Source organism: Trematomus bernacchii, unplaced genomic scaffold, assembly GCF_902827165.1.
Source record: "Trematomus bernacchii unplaced genomic scaffold, fTreBer1.1, whole genome shotgun sequence".
In the NCBI taxonomy this organism is placed as follows: domain Eukaryota; kingdom Metazoa; phylum Chordata; class Actinopteri; order Perciformes; family Nototheniidae; genus Trematomus; species Trematomus bernacchii.
In genome coordinates, this window is record NW_022987746.1 from 806,342 (window position 1) to 826,817 (window position 20,476).

The following is a 20,476-nucleotide window of genomic DNA, read 5'->3' on the forward strand; positions in this document are numbered from 1 at the left end:
ATTAACTATGGACAATCATGCGATTAATCGCGATTAAATATTTTAATCGACTGACAGCCCTAATTAAAAGTTGATAAATCAATTTAGCGAAAATGAAGGCTATTAAAAAGTATTAAACAGCATTTTCCAAGGTATTACATTTTGTAGCTTGTTTTCAATAAGTATATCAATTGTCCAAAGAGGTTGTATTCTACAGTTTGCCTGAATGTAATCATTGCGTAGGTGTGTAGTGTGATTCTGTGTCGTTTATTTATGGCATCCCGTTGGATTTGACGTCATCTGAACAGGACATCGCACGCTCACTGCTTGATAGCGCGCGAAGGTCCGTTTATGCCGGTTGTTAAACAACATCGTTATGGGGAAATGCAAGTTTGCGTCCAAATGGTTGGAAGATAAGGAGGAAGGACAATCAATACTCTATATAGTAAATGTTGCGCCAATGTAACCAGTTAAAACTCGAAGTGGTCAGATTGGACATGCTGATGAAAGCAGTGTGAAGTCAACACACTGGGATAATAACACGTTTTAATTTATGTTTAATTATAAGAAATACCACAAGAAAGCAGAAGAACTGAAGTTACCTACTGTAACTCCAGCTTCTATGAGTATAGGCGTAGCCCTCTAAGGCTATCGCTATTGGGTAATCCCCCTGCGCACCCGCGCAGCACTGAAACACTTGTAGTCCACGCCCGCCCGCAAGGTGGGCCCCACCCGGCTTCCTTCCGGTATAAATAGGAAGGAGGCCCGACAATCTGCTCCCACACAAAACAACTTTTCTTCAGCTATTCGTGGAGCCAGTGGGGCCCAGAACTTAGAGGGCTACGCCAATACTCATAGAAGCTGGAGTTACAGTAGGTAACTTCAGTTCTATTTCGTATATGGCTTCGCCCTCTAAGGCTATCGCTATTGGGTTAAGGGCGAAGCAAGATGTAGTCTGCGCCCCACTAGGTCCGCCCGGTACTAGAAGCACAGACACACCTGCTCTGATAATAACCCATGCCTATTGCGCCATGCGAATGGCGCATCACAGTCCCTGGAATATAGCATATCATGAATATTTTCCATGAGGGGACGAAGGCTGGGAATAATACATACCTGCCGCTGTGAGAAAGTAGAGACGAAGGTCACACTTTGCCCAGCGACAAAAAGAGGGGGAACAAGGGCAGCTCTCTGCGTGCAGACAGGCAGGAGAGAGCACAGCTGGGTCCCTGACATCACTCACTCTGACAAGACACTCCGTACAAAATGTGTCAGAGGAAAAAAAGGAAACATCCCTCTCATAAGAGGGAAAAAGGGCCGCTCTCCGCGTGCCGAGAGGCAGGAGAGAGGCGCACAGCTGGGTCCCTGACGTCACTCACTCTGACAGGACACTCAGTACAGGGTGTGTCAGAGAGGAATGGGAGACATCCCTCAAATACAATTGAATAAATGAACAGGGGGAAGACCAAGATGCAGCAGTGCAAATGTCTTCCACTGACATTCCTCCGTGCAAAGCCGTGGAGGAGGAAATTCCTCTGGTGGAGTGCACATTGATGTTCTCCCGGGGATCCACCCCAGAGGAGACATATGCCTGTGACACAGCCTCACACAGCCAGTGTGACAGCCGTTGTGCAGACAATCGAGCGCTCTCTGTAATGCACAAACAGGCGCTGAGAACGGCACAAGGCAGCCGTGCGCACCACATAGCAGGACAGCGCGCACACAGGACAGAGGAGATGAGACGTGGCTTCTTCCTCCGACCTGTGAGGAGGGGGAAAGAAGCCATCCAGGGTGATCACTCTTGACCTAAAAGAGTTTTTGATGACCTTAGGCATGAAGCCCGGTTAGGGCGTAAAACACCTGAACTGCCATCTCCTTGGATCCGGAGGCATGACGGAGCCACAGAGAGAGCAGACAAATCACTCACCCTTTTAGCTGATGTTAGAGCCAAAAGTAGTACTACTTTGGCTGATAACAGTTTAAGGGGAACCTGATCTAAAGGTTCAAATGGGGCTTTGCTTAGTGCGCGTAACACCAAAGCCAAATCCCACTGAGGCGCCAGTGCGCGTGACACAGGTCTGAGTCTCCGTACTCCTCGCAGAAAACGTTTCGTCAGGGGGTGACTAAACACCGTCCCGACCCCGAAACCCACGTGACAAGATGATATGGCAGCAGCATATACCTTGATTGTGTTGAAGGCCAAATTCCTGTCCAACAACAGCTGGAGGAATGACAGCACGTGCGGCAGGGGGCACGTAATGGGGTCCAGGCTTTTTCCTACACACCAACGCTGGAACGCTGTCCACTTGGCTGTGTAGGACGCTCTGGTAGACGCGGCCCTGGCTCCCTGAATGGTACGTACAACATCTTGAGAGAGGCCCAGCCCCTCTAAGTGTTCCCGTTCAGGGGCCATGCCCATAAGTGCTGGCCTATCACAGGGTGACTGTTGATCGCTCCCTCGACCTGCGAGAGAGCGTCCCAGCGCCACGGAATTTCCCACGGTCTGCCTGACAGCGTACGCTGTAGGCATGGAAACCAGGAAGCGCCCGTGCGCTCCGGGGCAATTAGGATCACTGACAGTCGCTCCTCCTGCACTCGGTCCAGGAACCGAGGGATCAGCAGGACTGGTGGGAAAGCGTACAACAGTCCCCTGGGCCACGGTCGATGTGTGAACGCGTCCACCCCCAGGGGGAGGTGGTCCTGCGCTTTCAGGGAGAACCAGAGGGCGCATTGCGCGTTCCCGCGTACGGCGAACAGATCCACCTCTGCTCTCCCGAACCGGCTCCATACCTGGGAGACCAGCTCGGGATAGAGGCTCCAGTCCCCCTGGCGAGGACCTCCTCTGGACATGAGGTCTGCCCCTTTGTTCAGTTCGCCGGGAACATACATTGCTCTGATGGAGATCAAGTGTGCGCGCGCCCCGATCAACAGCGGCCTGGCTGTGTTCAGAAGCTGCGCTGAGCGTACTCCGCCCTGGCGATTGATGTAAGCTGCCGCGGCTTTGTTGTCTGTGCGAATCAACACATGCTGATTCCACAGCAACGGGGCAAAATGCTGGATTACTCTCCGTACGGAGAGCAATTCCAGCACGTTTATGTGGAGGGACATGTGAGCCGGCCACTGTCCCCCCACTGCCTGCGACATACACGTTCCTCCCCACCCTGAGAGAGATGCGTCTGTGAACACCGAGATGTGTGACGTAACTCTGCCCAGGGGCACACCCGCTGACAGGACGTGGGGACTTTTACAATAGGTTAAGTCTGAACCCACGGAAGGAGGGATGGCCACCATGCGCCTCTTCTGTCGCACGGGGTCGATGCGCAGGCGAATAAACCACCTCTGGAGTCTCCTCATGTGAACGAGACCCAGGGGAATCACCACGTGACCAGCTGCCATCATGCCAAGCAGCTGCATCACGGAGAGGGCTGTCACCACGCTGCAAGGTGTGACGCGTCGGAGAAGAGCTGTCAGTGCCTCCACTCTCTGCTGTGAGAGTCGCGCTCTCATGCGGGCTGAGTTCAATTCCACACCCAGGTAAATAATACTCTGGGAGGGAAGAGGGCAGCTCTTCTTCCAGTTTATTACGAAACCCAGCTTTGACAGATGTGATACGAGCTGTACCGTCTGTAAAGCAACTTCCTCCCTGGAGCGAGCCAGCAATAGCAGGTCGTCCAGGTAAAATAGTACTCTCATCCCTCCTCTGTGTAGCGGCTGCAGCGCCGTCTCTACACACTTTGAAAAAGTGCGAGGAGCCAGAGAATATCCGAACGGCAGACGGTTGTACTGGTACGATATTCCCTGGAATGAGAAACGCAGGAACTTCCTGTGTTTTGGGATGATGGGTACGTGGAAGTATGCATCCTTCAGGTCTATAGATGTGAACCAGTCTCCCTGGTGAACACACTCCAGCACCTGTCTGATCGTCAGCATGTGAAAAGGCCTTTTCATTATTGCCTTGTTGAAAGCTGACAGATCGAGGATGGGTCTCATTCTCTCATTCGGGACAAGAAAATAGCGGGAGTAATACCCCTGATTTTCTTCCCCTTGAGGAACCCTGGAAATAGCCTCTTTGAACAGGAGTTCCCGCAGCTCTGCCTGGAGCGCAAGACACTGTTCCTGGGATGACAGTAGTGTTTCCTGTATCCCATTGAACTGTGGGGGGGAGAGGCGAACTGCAGGGTGTACCCTCTGCTGATCAGCCTGCTCATCCATCTGTCCATCAGACACACGCGCTGCCACTCTGAGAAACACTCTGAGAGCGGGCGCACATGCTCGAGATGTGTTGTGATCGTCATGGCGACGAGCCACGTCAGAGCAGTGTTGCCAACTTGGCGACTTTGTTGTTAAATTTGGCGGCTTTCCAAACACTCCAGCTACTTATTTTTGTCAAAAGCGACTAACGACTAATCTAACGACTTGTAATGGTGTTATTAAGGACTTTTCTGGTGTTTGGAGACTCACGTATTGTTCTGCAGTTAACGAGCTGCGGGTGCTGCCGTGAGCCCCTCTGCCCTCCCATAGTACTCACAGGCGCTCAGTTGCCTCCCGCAGCAGCTCAGCTGCAGTCAGAGCAGAGAGGAGACAGTCACACTCTCCCGCGTCAAGACCATAGGTCGAGACTGCAAATAAATGGTGCATGCGCCAACTGCCAAGCCGTCCTGGTTTTGAGCCGGATTTAAATGTAACAGTCACTTAATCACCTCGTCCACTGTGTGTGTGCCTCTCTGTCACAGAGAGGCACACATCCACGTAGGTCATCATGTCACAGTCTCTAAGTAAACTGTATTCACAAAAGTACAGAAAGGAGTGGGAATCAAACCCTGAGTTTAAAGGATGGTTGAAGCCATTTATTGGAGATGACACACGGGCATACTATACTGCCTTTATTGTAAGGGAGATTCTACTTTTTCTAATAGAGACATTTCTGATCTACTGTCGTCTGGATTTACTCTGATGGTTTCAAGTTTTGATCCTTGAAGGGGGTGGAACGTTTTTTTACCGCCATTACAGGATATGCAAATTAGGCGATGACGTCATTTAGGGACTTCTGGTGACTTTTCGGACAGCCAATAGCTACTTTCCTTACTATGGAGTTGGCAACATTGCGTCAGAGCCCTCGCCGCCGCTGCCCGTGAGGCAACCCAAGGTGGGCCTGGAGCGAAAGGGCTGTGAGGGAGCCTCCACACGCTGCGTTTCACTCCGGTTCTCATCATGAGGCGTGTACACGCTCAGGGGATGAATGGAGGTGTATGCAGTGCTGTTCACATGAGGCGTTATAAAGGCACTCATGGGTTTATTATGACCGTGTGTAGGAGGCATATCTCGGACAGAGGAATGCCGCAAGCTCTGCGGTTTATTAACCGATAGGTTAAAACCAGCAGGCTTCTGCAGCGAGCCCTGCTGTCTACTAATCAACAGATTGGTGGCAGCTGGCTTAGTTAGCGAACTCTGCAGTTTATTAACCGATAGATTAAAAACTGCAGGCTTTTACAACGAACCCTGCTGGCTACTAACCGATAGGTTATAGACAGCTGGTTTACACAGAGTGGAGGATATGTGAGAAACACTTGATACTGATGACTCAGACAAAAAGTTTGAAAATGAACCCATTTTATTTTCCTCACAACCCCCCCCAACACGTCAAAAACGGCTCTGCTTCCTCGGAGGCTCTCGTGGAGCAGACACAGAGCGGGAGTGCCTCACTCCCCGTTGACTCACCGCCGGGAGACCCCTTCGTCTCTGGGGTGGCGGGGGAGCGGAGACGCGGGGCGGGGACGCGGGGCGGAGCCCCTGCCACCGCCGACAGGCGCTGACGCCGCTGTGGCCGGGTTGGACGCTGCGGCTGCTGCGGCTGCTGCGGGCGTTGGTGCCGCTGTGGCCGCCCAGCAGGCTGGAGCCAGCTGACGTGCTGGCGGATGTTGTCCGCCTGTTCTGCAGCCGCCTTCATGGACTCCACCATGGCGTGGAACTGGGGTCCGAACAGCCCGTCCGGGCTGATTGGAGCGTCCAGTAGCACCTTCCTGGCCGTCTCCGTAACAGACGCCTGCTGCAGCCAGAGGTGGCGCTGAATCTGCGTCACCCACACGGCGATCCTTGCCTGGGAGACAGCGACGGACGCCTTGCTGATCTCCTCCGCGTCATCAGCGGCCAAGGTGGTGGATCGCTCCACCAGCGTCACCACCGAGTTGGAGAGCAGCGCGATGGTGCACCCGGTCTGCCTGGCGGGCGACATACTGGTCCCTGGGGGAGGCCAACGTAGGGCGCCGTCCGGCGATCATGTTGGCCTGCCTCACCCCAAAAAACGCCGTCAGGCTCGGCTCCAGAGAAGGGGTGGCTGGGAATCCAGCATCTGTGAACCCCTCCACCTTGGTGAGGGGAACAAATGTGGCCACCGGAGCCTTCAGGGTCCTCGGATTCGCCGCCGCCCCCTCCTGGTACCTCCTGATGGCGGGGAAGCGTGGCCAGATCGGATCACTCGTGACCGTCTGCACCCGCGAAAAAACTCCGGCCATGTCGTCCGGAGCACACCTCTCTCTGTGGCTCTGAGCTAGGGGAACGGGGAGACCTCTGCAGTCGTCGTCCGACTCCTGCCCGGCACTCGGCTCCAGGGACATGAGGCTGCCGTCCACGGGCTCGAAAGCCTGGACGGGCCAATCGTCCTCCTCGGCCGTAGCAGCGAGAGCGTCCGCTCTTCGCTTCCTGTCGTCCGAGGGGAGACGGGCACAGTGTGTGCATGCGACCTGCTGGCTGAGAGCCGCGTACGCGTGCTCTGACCCCAGGCAGGATTCGCATACCGTGTGCTGGTCGTAGCTCATGATGTATCCAGAGCCACATGAGGGACAATCTCTCACACAATTGTTACTCATGTTCTCTGTAATCGAAGTGTCTCTTGTGCTTCAGTAACGGGGTGCTGAAGAAAAAGAGGGAGCAGATTGTCGGGCCTCCTTCCTATTTATACCGGAAGGGAGCCCAAGGGTGGGGCCCACCTTGCGGGCGGGCGTGGACTACAAGTGTTTCAGTGCTGCGCGGGTGCGCAGGGGGATTACCCAATAGCGATAGCCTTAGAGGGCGAAGCCATATACGAAATAGAACTGTAGGAATAAAATAACTTCTGTCATTATTTCTTCTCCTTTTATAGGGAGGACCTCTTGTCCTGTGGACTTGGACCTTTCTTCTCCAGGTATTTACTTCTCCTGATTGTTATCGGGGAAACCTGAATGAGTTGTTTTTCATTGATTTATTGATCAAATAAATAAAGAATGTTCACAAATAAAAACAAGTGATAGCAGAATATGCATTGAGAGGCCAAACACCTAAAAGGCTCATTGAGGGTCTCTTTAAGTACAAATATATAAACTCCTAACATTTCTTCCTGTCCGTCAACGCTGATCTAAATTCAGTCCTGAGAAGATGAGAGAAGATTCTCCTGCATCGAGCTGTGTGTCCATGATGAGTGCTCGCTCCATGGATTTCCCTTTTTCTTTCAAACAGTAAGACTCAGTTTCTGAACCTTTCCAGCTTTCATTTCCTTCAGAGTATATCAGTTTTATTTAACACTAACATATCTGCAGTGCTGATAACAATGTGTGCCTCGTCCATATATCTAACTTCAATGTGATGCACATTTCCCTTTAGATGATACTTATCAGACTTTAAAGCATTATGACGTTTCTCAACCCGTTCTTTCTCGATACCTTAACTGAGTGTCTGAACAGCAGGGGGAATATGTCCATCATGTAGATCATGCTTGTTCACGTTAGAAATGTTGTTAGCCGTGTCCATCTACCTCTGTCTTTCAAACGGCATGATTTACCTTAAAGGTAGGTCAGCCATTTTCTATAGATGATGGAAATATATAGAATACAAATAAACATGTAGTAATAGTATGAATAAAAAACTAAAATGACACGAGTTAAACTCTGAACTTTAACAGGTGAAAGTACATATAGAGTAAAGGTTGAATATATATACTAAGCTTCATCAAACACATGTATCTGGTTTCTATGTGTTATCAGTGGGCAGATTGGACATGCTGATGAAAGCAGAGTGAAGTCAACACACTGGGATAATAACACGTTTTCATTGATGTTTAATTAAGAAATACCACAAGAAAGAAGAAGAACTGTAGGAATAAAATAACTTCTGTCTTTATTTATTCTCCTTTTAGGTGGCAGCGCCTCTTGGACTATTTACGTACGTTCAGCATGCTCTCCAGGTATTTACTTCTCCTGATTGTTATCAGGGAAACCTGAATGAGTGGTTTTTCTACTTTATTAAACAGGAATACTTTTACACTAAATTTAGACTTTCAAAATGAAGATTTGGTCTTCAGAAAAACAAGAATTAGGAAATGGAATATAACAAGTAATTTATTAATCAACTTGTAATTCCCTCTTTAAATAATCCAAGTCCAGTTTACATTCAAAGGCTGGATTTTAATCTGTATATTTTGGTGCTGTTTCATTGATTTATTGATTTATTGATCAAATAAATAAAGAATGTTCACAATTAAAACAAGTGATAGCAGAATATGCAATGAGAGGCCAAACACCTTAAAGGCTCATTGAGGGTTTCTTTAAGTACAAATATATAAACTCCTAACATTTCTTCCTGTCCGTCAACGCAGATATAAATCCAATCCTGAGAAGATGAGAGAAGGTTCTCCTGCATCGAGCTCTGGGTCCACGAAGAGTGCTCGCTCCATGGATTTCCCTTTTTCTTTCAAAAGGTAAGACTCAGTTTCTGAATCTTTCCAGCTTTCATTTCCTTAAGAGTATATCAGTTTTATTTAACACTAACATATCTGCAGTGCTGATAACAATGTGTGCCTCGTCCATATATCTAACTTCAATGTGATGCACATTTCCCTTTAGATGATACTTATCAGACTTTAAAGCATTATGACGTTTCTTAACCCGTTCTTTCACGATACCTTAAAGTGGACCTATCATGCAAAATGCACTTTTGTACGTCTTTTATACATGAATATGTGTCCCCGGTGTTCCAGGGAACTCACCAAGTGTCAGAAAACACAACCCTCTCTATTTTCCTCCATACCCAAATCTCTAAAAAAGGGGCTGCAACGGATCTGATAAAAACTCTGATATCGCTGATAACCCTCCCCATCAACACTCTGATGCGCAGTCAGATCCGCTGATTGGTTCACTGATGATATAGGCGCCCAATCCAGAGCCTCTGGATTGACCCGCCGTCAGCCCCATTTCAGTCCCATGTTAAAAGTCAGGGCTATTATCTGTATTTTAACAGACTTATCTTTTAAAATTGAGGTGTATTTATCGTTCTCTTCAAAGTTTATTTTTTTCTGAGATTTTAGGGAGGATGGTCCTCCCTTTCCTCAATGGACGAGCCTCCACTGAGTGAGTTATTAACTAGGTAGCAGTGTTATTCTGATAAGTATTGTCAAGTTCTCTGGGTTTTTGGCATTTATTTGAGTGTTTGCCCACATTTGAGAGGCTTGAGGGGCAACAGAGGACGCATGGACAACTGGAATCCTTTTTCCTTTTCTTTATTTCAACTTTTCAAGGACACATTAGGATTCTTTCAGGTTAAAAACCTTTAAAAAATACAAAATAAATAAATTACAGCATGTTTTGCTTTGCAATTTATTTAATATATTATAACATAAATTAATCAGTAACCAAGTATTTTACTCAAACTCAATGTATTTAATAGTTAAATAAGTACTTTAATTGACCTGGTTCCCCACAACCACACATTTGCCACATGTGACCCGCTCTATGGAAATCAGTCGGAAGTCTCAACGGCTCATTTAAAAATAAACGTGGATTTGCGTAAAAAACTAGTTTTTCGGGGTTCGGGTGTTTTGTTTGATTTTAAATAAACAAAGTCTTGGCTTTCAGAATATGAAACTTTCATTTCCAAAATCACACGATAAATACATTGAAGCTTGTAAAGGGAAGAAGGCACCTCTCACTCGCACCCTGCTGTTCCGCACGCCGCTGCCCCTCCCTCCCGCCGACATTATGAATGCAAGGCGTATAGTAATCATAGATAACACGGCAGGGTCCGTTACAGTTTGTTTTCATCTGATTTCAAATAAACAAAGTCTTGGCTTTCAGAATATTAAACTTGTTTCAGCAAATTCAGATGATAAATACAACTTTGAAGCTTGTAACGGCATAATTACAAGCGGAGAACGGAGTAACGTAACGTCACAGCAAGCATAACAACAGCCGGGGTTTCTCCTGAGTGTTTTTCCCCGGGAAACAAACACAATACACACAAACGCAAAAATACACAAACACGCGCGTGCGCACACACACACACACACACACACACACACACACACACACACACACACACACACACACACACACACACACACACACACACACTCGCAAGCTTCCCCCAGACCAGTAATCCAAAGCAGTAATGTCACTCTCCAAAGGTCTAAAGAGGAAAGTTGACGGTGAAAACAGGGCATTTAAAGAGGACTGGACAGCGAACTATGCGTTCATCCTACCTGGTTTCATCAATGCAAAGCCGTTGTGTCTTATCTGCAATGAAGTTGTGGCTGCTTGCAAAGAATACAATATTAAGCGGCACCACGAGACGAAGCATGACACCTTCAAAGTGGCCTTTCCCCCCAAGACAGAGGCACGAAAGCGCAAGATTGAAGCACTGACAGCAGGTTATGCGCACAGCAGCAGGATCCTGGTGCGAGGCCTCACAGCCCAGCAGAAAGTGACAACTGCGTCCCTAAAGGCGTCGTGGGTGCTCGCAAAGCACAACCGGCCATTCACTGACGCAGAGGTTTTCAAGGAGGTGATGGTGACTGTTTTGGAGGAACTGGCCACCGACAAGTCCATGGATGGTGTCATTGCGTCAGTGAAACAGGTGTCCCTCTCTGCGAGGTCCGCTATACGCCGCATAGAAGCACTGTCGGACGCTGTGCAGGGGGTAATCATCAAGGGTCTCAGTCAAGCCATTTACTTTTCCTTAGCCATTGACGAGAGCACTGACAGTACAGATGTAGCCCAGTTGTGCGTCTATGTTAGATATTTTGATGGAAAGGAGTTCAGGGAAGAGCTGCTGTCTCTTATTCCATTAGAAGGGCACACCACTGGGGACGTTATATTTACGAAACTGGAAGAGTTGTTTAGGCTGCATTCATTGTCATTTGAGAGGGTTAACCTAATCGTGACAGACGGGGCTCCTGCTATGGTGGGAAAGCACAGAGGTCTGGTAAGCAGGTTGAAGGAGCACGCCCCCCAAATGCATGGACTGCACTGTCTCATCCACCAGAGTGTCCTTTGCGCCAAACTCAGTGGTGAGCTAAAGGAAGTTATGGACAAAGTGATGCGTGTCATTAATTTTGTCAGGGGTACATCAAGCACCCAGCATCGGCTTTTCCGACAACTTGTGGCTGAGTCAGAAGAGGCCACCCACGATGACCTGCTGCTTCACAATGACGTGCGCTGGTTGAGCAAAGGGAAAGCGTTGGACCGCTTCTGTGCGCTACTGGATGAGGTCAAGGCGTTTCTTAGATTGAGCAAGATTAGCGCAGCAGCTGACCACCTTGCCCTTCTGGGAGACGAAAAGTTCATGTCCAATGTAGCATTTTTAGCGGATATATTTGGCCACCTAAACCAGCTTAACCTGCAGCTACAGGGGAGAGGCAAACCCATAGTGGACATGGTTGAAAAGCTTGAATCCTTCACGAGGAAGCTGGAGTTGTTCGAGTCAGACATATCCACTGGCAGGCTCCTCCATTTCAGTACACTAAAATCACAGGCACTGGGACAAGTGACAGAGCTGATGGTGGACTTCATCAAGCAGCTACGGGCCAACTTCACGTCAAGGTTTGAGGACTACTCCATCCCAAAAGACATCATTGCCTTTGTACGCGATCCTCTCACAGTCCGACCATGTGGAGACTTCACCTCCCAGGCGAAACAAATGATCCCCTCCTTAGACGAGGCTGCATTAGAAATGGAGCTAATTGATTTTCAAACAAGCTCCCTCGTCAGCGATGCGCTCAGAAGTGCGGAGTCTGTGAGTGCCTTTTGGGTGGGAAGCTCAGAGGAATATAGCACGATCAAGAGACTCACATTTTATGTGCTCACAATGTTCCCTTCCACCTATACATGCGAGTCGTCCTTTTCTTCAATGAATGCGATAAAGACGCACGAGAGGAATCGATTGACGCATAAAAACCTCGAGAACTGCCTGCGGATTAAAGTGACGTCCATATCACCAGATATCCAAAAAATAGCGACCGATGGGAGATGTCAGTTTTCACATTAAGTGAGTACCAAGCCTGTCGTAATTGTATTTAATAGCCTAATTATATTTTTTATATTTTTGAATTAATGGCTCATTGTAATTATTATCCCTAATGTAGCGTGCTCTGTCGTTTCAGGAGCATATGCACCACCACTCCTCGCCCTCCATGATCAAGTGGCTTCTCCAATTGTGTTGTCAATGTTTTGACTGAACTTTGTTACTGTTCACATATAAGTAAACATTACGTTTGAATGATTTAGTGAGTTGGTGTTATTTTTTTCAAACCACACACCGAATGTTGGCTATTTCAGCACCACGCGCTGTCCACCTATTGATCCACTATCAGCGTCAGTGCACCCCGGTGCCTGATTGTGCCTGTGCTGTATGTCATTCATTCTCAACATGGATAAAAGTACAATAAGCATTCTTCAGGTGTAGGTAGATTCTCTATTCGGACATTATAGCCTACAGTATATGTGCGACTGTCGGTCCGATGTTGTAAAAAAAAAAAGAAATCTCAAAATATTTTTTTATTTTTTATTCTCAACATTACGGACCAAATATTATTGCTGGCGGGCCAACAATGGCCCGCGGGCCGCCTGTTGCCGACCCATGATGTAGATCATGCTTGTTCACGTTAGAAATGTTGTTAGCCGTGTCCATCTACCTCTGTCTTTCAAACGGTATGATTTACATTAAAGGTAGGTCAGCCATTTTCTATAGCAACACAGTCTCACGGCATTTCGTGTTATAGTCACAAAATTAATCTATTGATTCGTGTTCACCAACACGATTTCGCCATTTTTTTCGTGTCACACAGAACGATTTTAAAAGCAATGTAAATAATAACAAATTAGAAGGAAAAACACATTTAAAAAAATACAGATTTAAGTATTCTGACACAGAACGATTTTAGAAGCAATGTATTTCTATTGGTAGTATGTTTCGTGCCTGCACCAAATAATAACAAATTAGAAGGAAAAAAAGATGACATAAAATACAGATGTCAGTATTCTGAGGCTCTGAGCCATTTCTTTTCCTCGTGGACGGCAAACAAACTCAGACATTATACAATTTAAAATAAAAGGGATAGGGTTAGGCTTAGGGTAAGATATTGAGTAAGAACATGTTTTTATGAACCACACAGCTTCTGGTCTTCCAAGACCCGACCGGACAAAAAGACGTGTTGCAGGCACGAAACATACTACCAATAGAAATACATTGCATTTAAAATCGTTCTGTGTGACACGAAAAAAAGGTGAAAATCGTGTTGGTGAACACGAACCAATAGATTAAATTAATTTCGAAATGCCGTGAGACTGGGTTGTCTATAGATGATGGAGATGAGACACATTTAGACCAGGTTTCCTCTTCCTCCTCCTCTTCCTCCTAGTTTAATTACTTAAAATAAATATGTTTTTAAGGTTTTGATAAGTTTAAAATAACCAAAGAATCATGTAATGTAACTTCTTCTTTAATCTCTCAGCCCCTCCAGAGTACTCCAAAGTGCTCCGATGGGTACACACACCCCCATTTGAGAAACACTAGTCCAGCTGACCTCCTTTGTCAAACATGTTTTGCTATGAGAGGACATTTGTAACACCATGTTTTAGTCAGTAAGCTCCTGAACCTTCCACCTGTCTGTCAACGCTCCATCTCTGCAGGGCTGAGGAGGAGAGAGAAGATTCTCCTGCATTAGAACGTGAGATCAGGAAGATAGAGCAAGAACATTTGGCTCTCAGACGGTAAGAGTCCATGTATATGAAGGTCAACAGAACCTTTTGATCTGAATTGTCTTAAGAGTAAAACTATATAATTTAACACTAATTTACTTTGTCTGCATTGTTGATTTATATCTATTTGCCTAGTCCTTATTTTTTATTTAAATGAAATGAGATTTTTCTATAGATGATGGAAATATATAGAATACAAATAAACATGTAGTGATAGTATGAATAAAAACCAAAAACAACACGAGATAAACTCTGAACTTTAACAGGTGAAAGTACATATAGAGTAAAGGTTGAATATATATACTAAGCTACATCAAACACATGTATCTGGTTTCTATGTGTTATCAGTGGGCAGATTGGACATGCTGATGAAAGCAGAGTGAAGTCAACACACTGGGATAATAACACGTTTTCATTGATGTTTCATTAAGAAATACCACAAGAAAGAAGAAGAACTGTAGGAATAAAATAACTTCTGTCTTTATTTCTTCTCCTTTTAGGAGACAGCGCCCCTTGGACTATTTACCTACACATCTCAGCATGCTCTCCAGGTATTCACTTCTCCTGATTGTTATCAGGGAAACCTGAATGAGTTGTTTTTCTACTTTATTAAACAGGAATACTTTTACATTCAGACTTTCAATGAAGATTTGGTCTTTAGAAAAACAAGAATTAGGAAATGGAAAATAACAAGTAATTTATTAATCAACTTGTAATTCCCTCTTTAAATAATCCAAGTCCAGTTCACATTCAAAGGCTGGATTTTAATCTGTATATTTTGGTGCTGTTTCATTGATTTATTGATCAAATAAATAAAGAATGTTCACAAATAAAAACAAGTGATAGCAGAATATGCAATGAGAGGCCAAACACCTAAAAGGCTCATTGAGGGTTTCTTTAAGTACAAATATATAAACTCCTAACATTTCTTCCTGTCCGTCAACGCTGATCTAAATTCAGTCCTGAGAAGATGAGAGAAGGTTCTCCTGCATCGAGCTCTGGGTCCATGATGAGTGCTCGCTCCATGGATTTCCCTTTTTCTTTCAAACAGTAAGACTCAGTTTCTGAACCTTTCCAGCTTTCATTTCCTTCAGAGTATATCAGTTTTATTTAACACTAACATATCTGCAGTGCTGATAACAATGTGTGCCTCGTCCATATATCTAACTTCAATGTGATGCACATTTCCCTTTAGATGATACTTATCAGACTTTAAAGCATTATGACGTTTCTCAACCCGTTCTTTCTCGATACCTTAACTGAGTGTCTGAACAGCAGGGGGAATATGTCCATCATGTAGATCATGCTTGTTCACGTTAGAAATGTTGTTAGCCGTGTCCATCTACCTCTGTCTTTCAAACGGCATGATTTACCTTAAAGGTAGGTCAGCCATTTTCTATAGATGATGGAAATATATAGAATACAAATAAACATGTAGTAATAGTATGAATAAAAAACTAAAATGACACGAGTTAAACTCTGAACTTTAACAGGTGAAAGTACATATAGAGTAAAGGTTGAATATATATACATATATTTTTTTTTAATTTAGCCTTTATTTATACAGGTGTAAAATCTCATTGAGACACAAGGTCTCATTTTCAAGAGAGACCTGTCAGTGATAACACTACCACACAAAGTTACAGACAGACAGGACACTAAACACAGAGGCAACAATAAAATACAACATCGTAAAAAAAGTAGTCATTGAAATCCATACAGTAGTCAGATATAGCAGGTGCAAACACCCACAGATGATTTCTCCAGCTTTTTTTAAAATTAGTTTAAAATCCGTGATGGGTATCAAACTGGTCAGCTTAAGTTCCTGCTGAAGTGTGTTCCAGGTCGAGGGGGCAGAGTATGATATGGCTTTTTTCCCAAGCACCGTGCGTACTGAGGGGACGGACAGAGTGATGTAATGTTGAGATCGTAGGCTATAGCTGTACTGTTTGTGTGATATGTAAGTGGATATGTAGAGGGGCAGCAGTCCAAGCATAGCGGTATAGATGAGTTTGTACCAGTGCAGTGATCTGCGCATTGATAATGATGTCCAGTTGACTAAAGAGTACAGCGTGCAATGGTGTGTGAGGGGTTTACAGTTGGTTATGAACCTCAGAGCCCCATGGTAGACAGCGTCCAGCAGATGAAGGGAGTGAGCTGAGGCGTTCATGTACACAACATCCCCGTAGTCCAAGAGCGGCAAAAATGTGGCAGCTACAAGCCGTTTCCTCGCACTTGTGGAGAAGCAAGCCTTATTTCTAAAAAAGAATCCCAGTTTTAATTTCAATTTCCTTAAGAGATTGTCAATATGTGGTTTGAAGCAGAGATTGTCATCTATAGTAATGCCTAAGTATCTGTAGGTGTTAACAGCTTCAATGGGGTTATGCTGTGCAGACATGATGCAGGGAAGAACAGTTGGTAACCTTTTCTTATTGGAAAACAACATGACTTTTGTCTTGTCTGAATTTAACACCAACCTAAGGTGGAACAGGTGTGACTGAAAAGTGTCAAAAGCAGACTGCAGACGTTCAAATGCAAGGGCAACAGTGCTAGCACAACAGTACACAACAGTATCATCTGCATATAGATGTAAAGAGGCATCAATACTTTGACCCACATCATTTATATAAATAGTAAAAAGGGTCGGTCCCAAGACCGAACCTTGAGGAACACCTCTGGGCACATTAAGAAAGCTTGAGGAGAGACCGCTGAATTTTACACATTGCTTGCGATTCGAAAGATAGTTTGCAAACCAACCAACAGCTTGGTCAGACAGGCCTATATAAGATAACTTCTGGCATAGAATGCCATGGTCCACAGTATCAAATGCCTTGGATAAGTCTATAAAAAGGGCAGCACAGTAGCTCTTTGCGTCCAAGCTTTCAACAATGTCATTCACTACTTTCAAAGCAGCCGTTACTGTACTGTGCTGCTTCCTAAAGCCTGACTGGTGAGGAGATAGAATGTTGTTCAAGCTTAAAAATTCTTTGATTTGATCATTCACCAGCCTTTCAAGTACTTTAGCTAAAATAGAGAGCTTGGAAATTGGTCTGTAATTATTCATCACCATGGGATCACCACCTTTCAATAAGGGGAGAACATTTGCAGTTTTCCAAACATCTGGAATGACATTGTTTGTTATAGAAAGATTAAAAACATGACACAGTGGTTTGGCTATAATATCTGCAGAAAAGATATACATTATATAAAAAACACATGTATCTGGTTTCTATGTGTTATCAGTGGGCAGATTGGACATGCTGATGAAAGCAGAGTGAAGTCAACACACTGGGATAATAACACGTTTTCATTGATGTTTCATTAAGAAATACTACAAGAAAGCAGAAGAACTGTAGGAATAAAATAACTTCTGTCTTTATTTCTTCTCCTTTTAGGTGGCAGCGCCTCTTGGACTATTTACGTACGTTCAGCATGCTCTACAGGTATTCACTTCTCCTGATTGTTATCAGGGAAACCTGAATGAGTTGTTTTTCTACTTTATTAAACAGGAATACGTTTTCATTCAATTTTGACTCTCAAAATGAAGATTTGGTCTTTAAAAAAACAAGAATTAGGAAATGGAATATAACAAGTAATTTATTAATCAACTTGTAATTCCCTCTTTAAATAATCCAAGTCCAGTTTACATTCAAAGGCTGGATTTTAATCTGTATATTTTGGTGCTATTTCATTGATTTATTGATTTATTGATCAAATAAATAAAGAATGTTCACAATTAAAACAAGTAATAGAGGAATATGCAATGAGAGGCCAAACACCTAAAAGGCTCATTGAGGGTCTCTTTAAGTACAATTATATAAACTCCTAACATTTCTTCCTGTCAGTCAACGCAGATATAAATCCAATCCTGAGAAGATGAGAGCAGATTCTCCTTCGAGCTGTGGGTCCACGAAGAGTGCTCGCTCCATGGATTTCCCTTTTTCTTTCAAAAGGTAAGACTCAGTTTCTGAACCTTTCCAGCTTTCATTTCCTTAACCTGTTAAGCACCAAGCCTGTTTTTCATGTTTCAGGCTCGAAAATGACATGCCCAAAACAAATGACTACAACCTAACTTCTAAAAGGGTTATATGAATAATTTCTTTTATCAAAGCAAGGTTACATCTGTGAGTTGGCTGTAGAAGTGTCAGAATCAATATAGATGTTTTTTATTTTAAAGAAAATTCAGATTTTACATAGTAAAAAACTGTAAATTATAGTGTCCGTCCAAAAATTCTTTTTTACAGATAGTGAAAACGGGGGGTTACATATTGTAACCCTAGTTATATAAACACAGGCGGAGCCCTCTACTGGACTCTATGGGTACTACTCTCTATCATGCTGTGCGTGCTTTCACCTACTGAATTTACGTAAACATAGCCGGCCAATCGGGGCGAGCCTACCTGAATGCGCGCGCAGGCCCACAGTATATAAGGCGGCTACAGCCGCCGCCCCACTATCCTATACACTCTTCAGCGAGTGGACTAGGAAAGACAGGGCCCCCAGGTAGAGGGCTCCGCCTGTGTTTATATAACTAGGGTTACAATACGTAACCCCCCGTTATATCTCACACAGGCTCCGCCCTCTACTGGACTCTATGGGTACAGTGGGCGGAGCCCCGATGTATAAACGCCCTGTCGTCCAACAACATTGACCCACCACACCGTCCCTGACCGGCTTTTGGCTAACATCCACTGCATCCCCACTTCCTCCCATCCGGTTGTAACCGTGGAGAAGTCGGGGCCGCAACTTGGATAAGGCACACTCACACACGCTTACCTCGTGTAGAGTGTGCATGGAAAAAACTGTGCGGAGACTCCGTCTGGAGCCTACCGCGCACCATGTTCCCCAGGTCCCTCAGGAGCACGGGAAAACATAAGTGCACCACATCCCCCACACTCACACACGCTCCGTGTAGAGTGGGCATGGACAATAGTGAGGAAGGCTCTCCCCGCCTGCCCATAGGCAGGCGGGGAGAGTCCTCCAGCCCTGTATGGGGCTGATTGCGCACCATGTCTCCCGAGTCCCTCAGGAGCATGGGAAAACACAAGTGCTTTATGTCCAGGGGGGGGGGGGTCAGATACCTGCTGACCCACAGCCACCCCCCTCTCACCAGTCATGCGTTGCCTCGGCAAGCACCGACGACGAGAAGGAGCCAGACATGTCCAGGAGATAACATTTTTGGGAGGGGCCTGGCGGAGACCAAGACGCCGCCATGCATATATCTTCTACACTCACGCCGTGAGTGAGTTGACACAGCCACAGCCCGTGTAGAATGTGCACGGACCCCAGTGGGGAGGGCTCTCCCCGCCCGTCCATAGGCATGTGTAATGCACCTGCATAGCCATCCTGCTAGGCGCTTCTTTGAGAGGGCTTTTCCAGCCACACCATCCCCAAAGCACACAAACAGTTGTTCATTGCGCCTAATGGCAGCCGTGCGCTCTACATAGCATGCTAGCGCACGCACTGGGCAGAGGAGGTGCAATTTAGCCTCCCTGGCCCCAATATGGGGTGGAAGATTAAAGCCACCTAACTGAATAGCCCTTGATCTGAATGAACTTCTGATACTCTTAGGAGTAAAGGAGTGGTTCGGCCTGAGTGTCGCCCCGCTACGGTCACCCCGGATCAAAAGACAACTTGGGTGTACCGACAGAGCGGTCAGCTCGGACACTCTTTTAGCCGAAGTCAAGGCAAGTAGCAATGCTGTCTTCCATGACAGTGCTTTCAGGGAGGAGAGCTCCAGAGGCTCAAATGGTTCTGTGACCAGAGCCTCGAGCACCAACGGCAGGTCCCACTGCGGGGCGGAGGCGTGCACTACTGGGCGCTGCCTCCTGACCCCCTGGAAAAACCGCGTCATAAACGGCTGCCTGAAGGCTGACCTGCCTCCAAATCCCTCATGGCAGGACGAAATGGCTGCTGCATACACCTTAATTGTGGAATGAGCCAGCCCCCTGTCCACCAGTATCTGTAAGTAGGTAAGAATAGAGCCCAGCGTGCACGACAGAGGCTCTAGACTCCTTCCTTCACACCATCGCCGGAATCCCGCCCACTTTGGCCTGTAACAAGCTGTGGTGGATTCTGCTCTTGCTGCTTGGATAGTCTGAATAACGTTATCAGACAGCCCCACCTGTCTCAGCCTGTCCCTCTCAGGAGCCAAGCCTGGAGAGGTTGGCCCAGAGTGGGTAACGCCCCTATTGCACCTGCTTCCTGAGACAGCGCTCCCCAGACCTGAGGAATCGCCCAGGGCTGGCCCACCATCATCTGTGTTACCCCCGCGTTACCACGGCGCCAGGCGGCGATCTGGGGCCACCAGGATGATTGACAGCTGTTCCCGCCTCACCCTCTCCAGGAGGGGGGGGATAAGGTGCAGCGGTGGAAAGGCGTAAAGCAGCTTTCTTGGCCATGGCTCGTGTGCAAATGTGTCGACCCCCAAGGGCGGGTTGTCCCACCGAGCCAGGGAGAACCACAGGGCACAGTGGCTGTTGCGCCGATTGGCGAAC

At 46.3% G+C, this 20,476-nt stretch overlaps 1 protein-coding gene across 2 annotated transcripts in view; it reads left to right on the top strand.

The window, feature by feature from the left end:
• The window catches only part of LOC117496457, a 92,241-nt gene that overhangs the window by 60,902 nt on the left and 10,863 nt on the right, over positions 1-20,476 (top strand). For both annotated transcript variants that reach the window (XM_034148132.1, XM_034148133.1), the window contains 9 exons: positions 7,118-7,159; positions 7,380-7,469; positions 8,147-8,194; positions 8,606-8,707; positions 13,911-13,991; positions 14,480-14,530; positions 14,940-15,029; positions 17,375-17,422; positions 17,825-17,932. In XM_034148132.1, the coding sequence (XP_034004023.1) occupies positions 7,118-7,159; positions 7,380-7,469; positions 8,147-8,194; positions 8,606-8,707; positions 13,911-13,991; positions 14,480-14,530; positions 14,940-15,029; positions 17,375-17,422; positions 17,825-17,932 (660 nt within the window). The remainder of the gene's footprint in view (positions 1-7,117; positions 7,160-7,379; positions 7,470-8,146; positions 8,195-8,605; positions 8,708-13,910; positions 13,992-14,479; positions 14,531-14,939; positions 15,030-17,374; positions 17,423-17,824; positions 17,933-20,476) is intronic.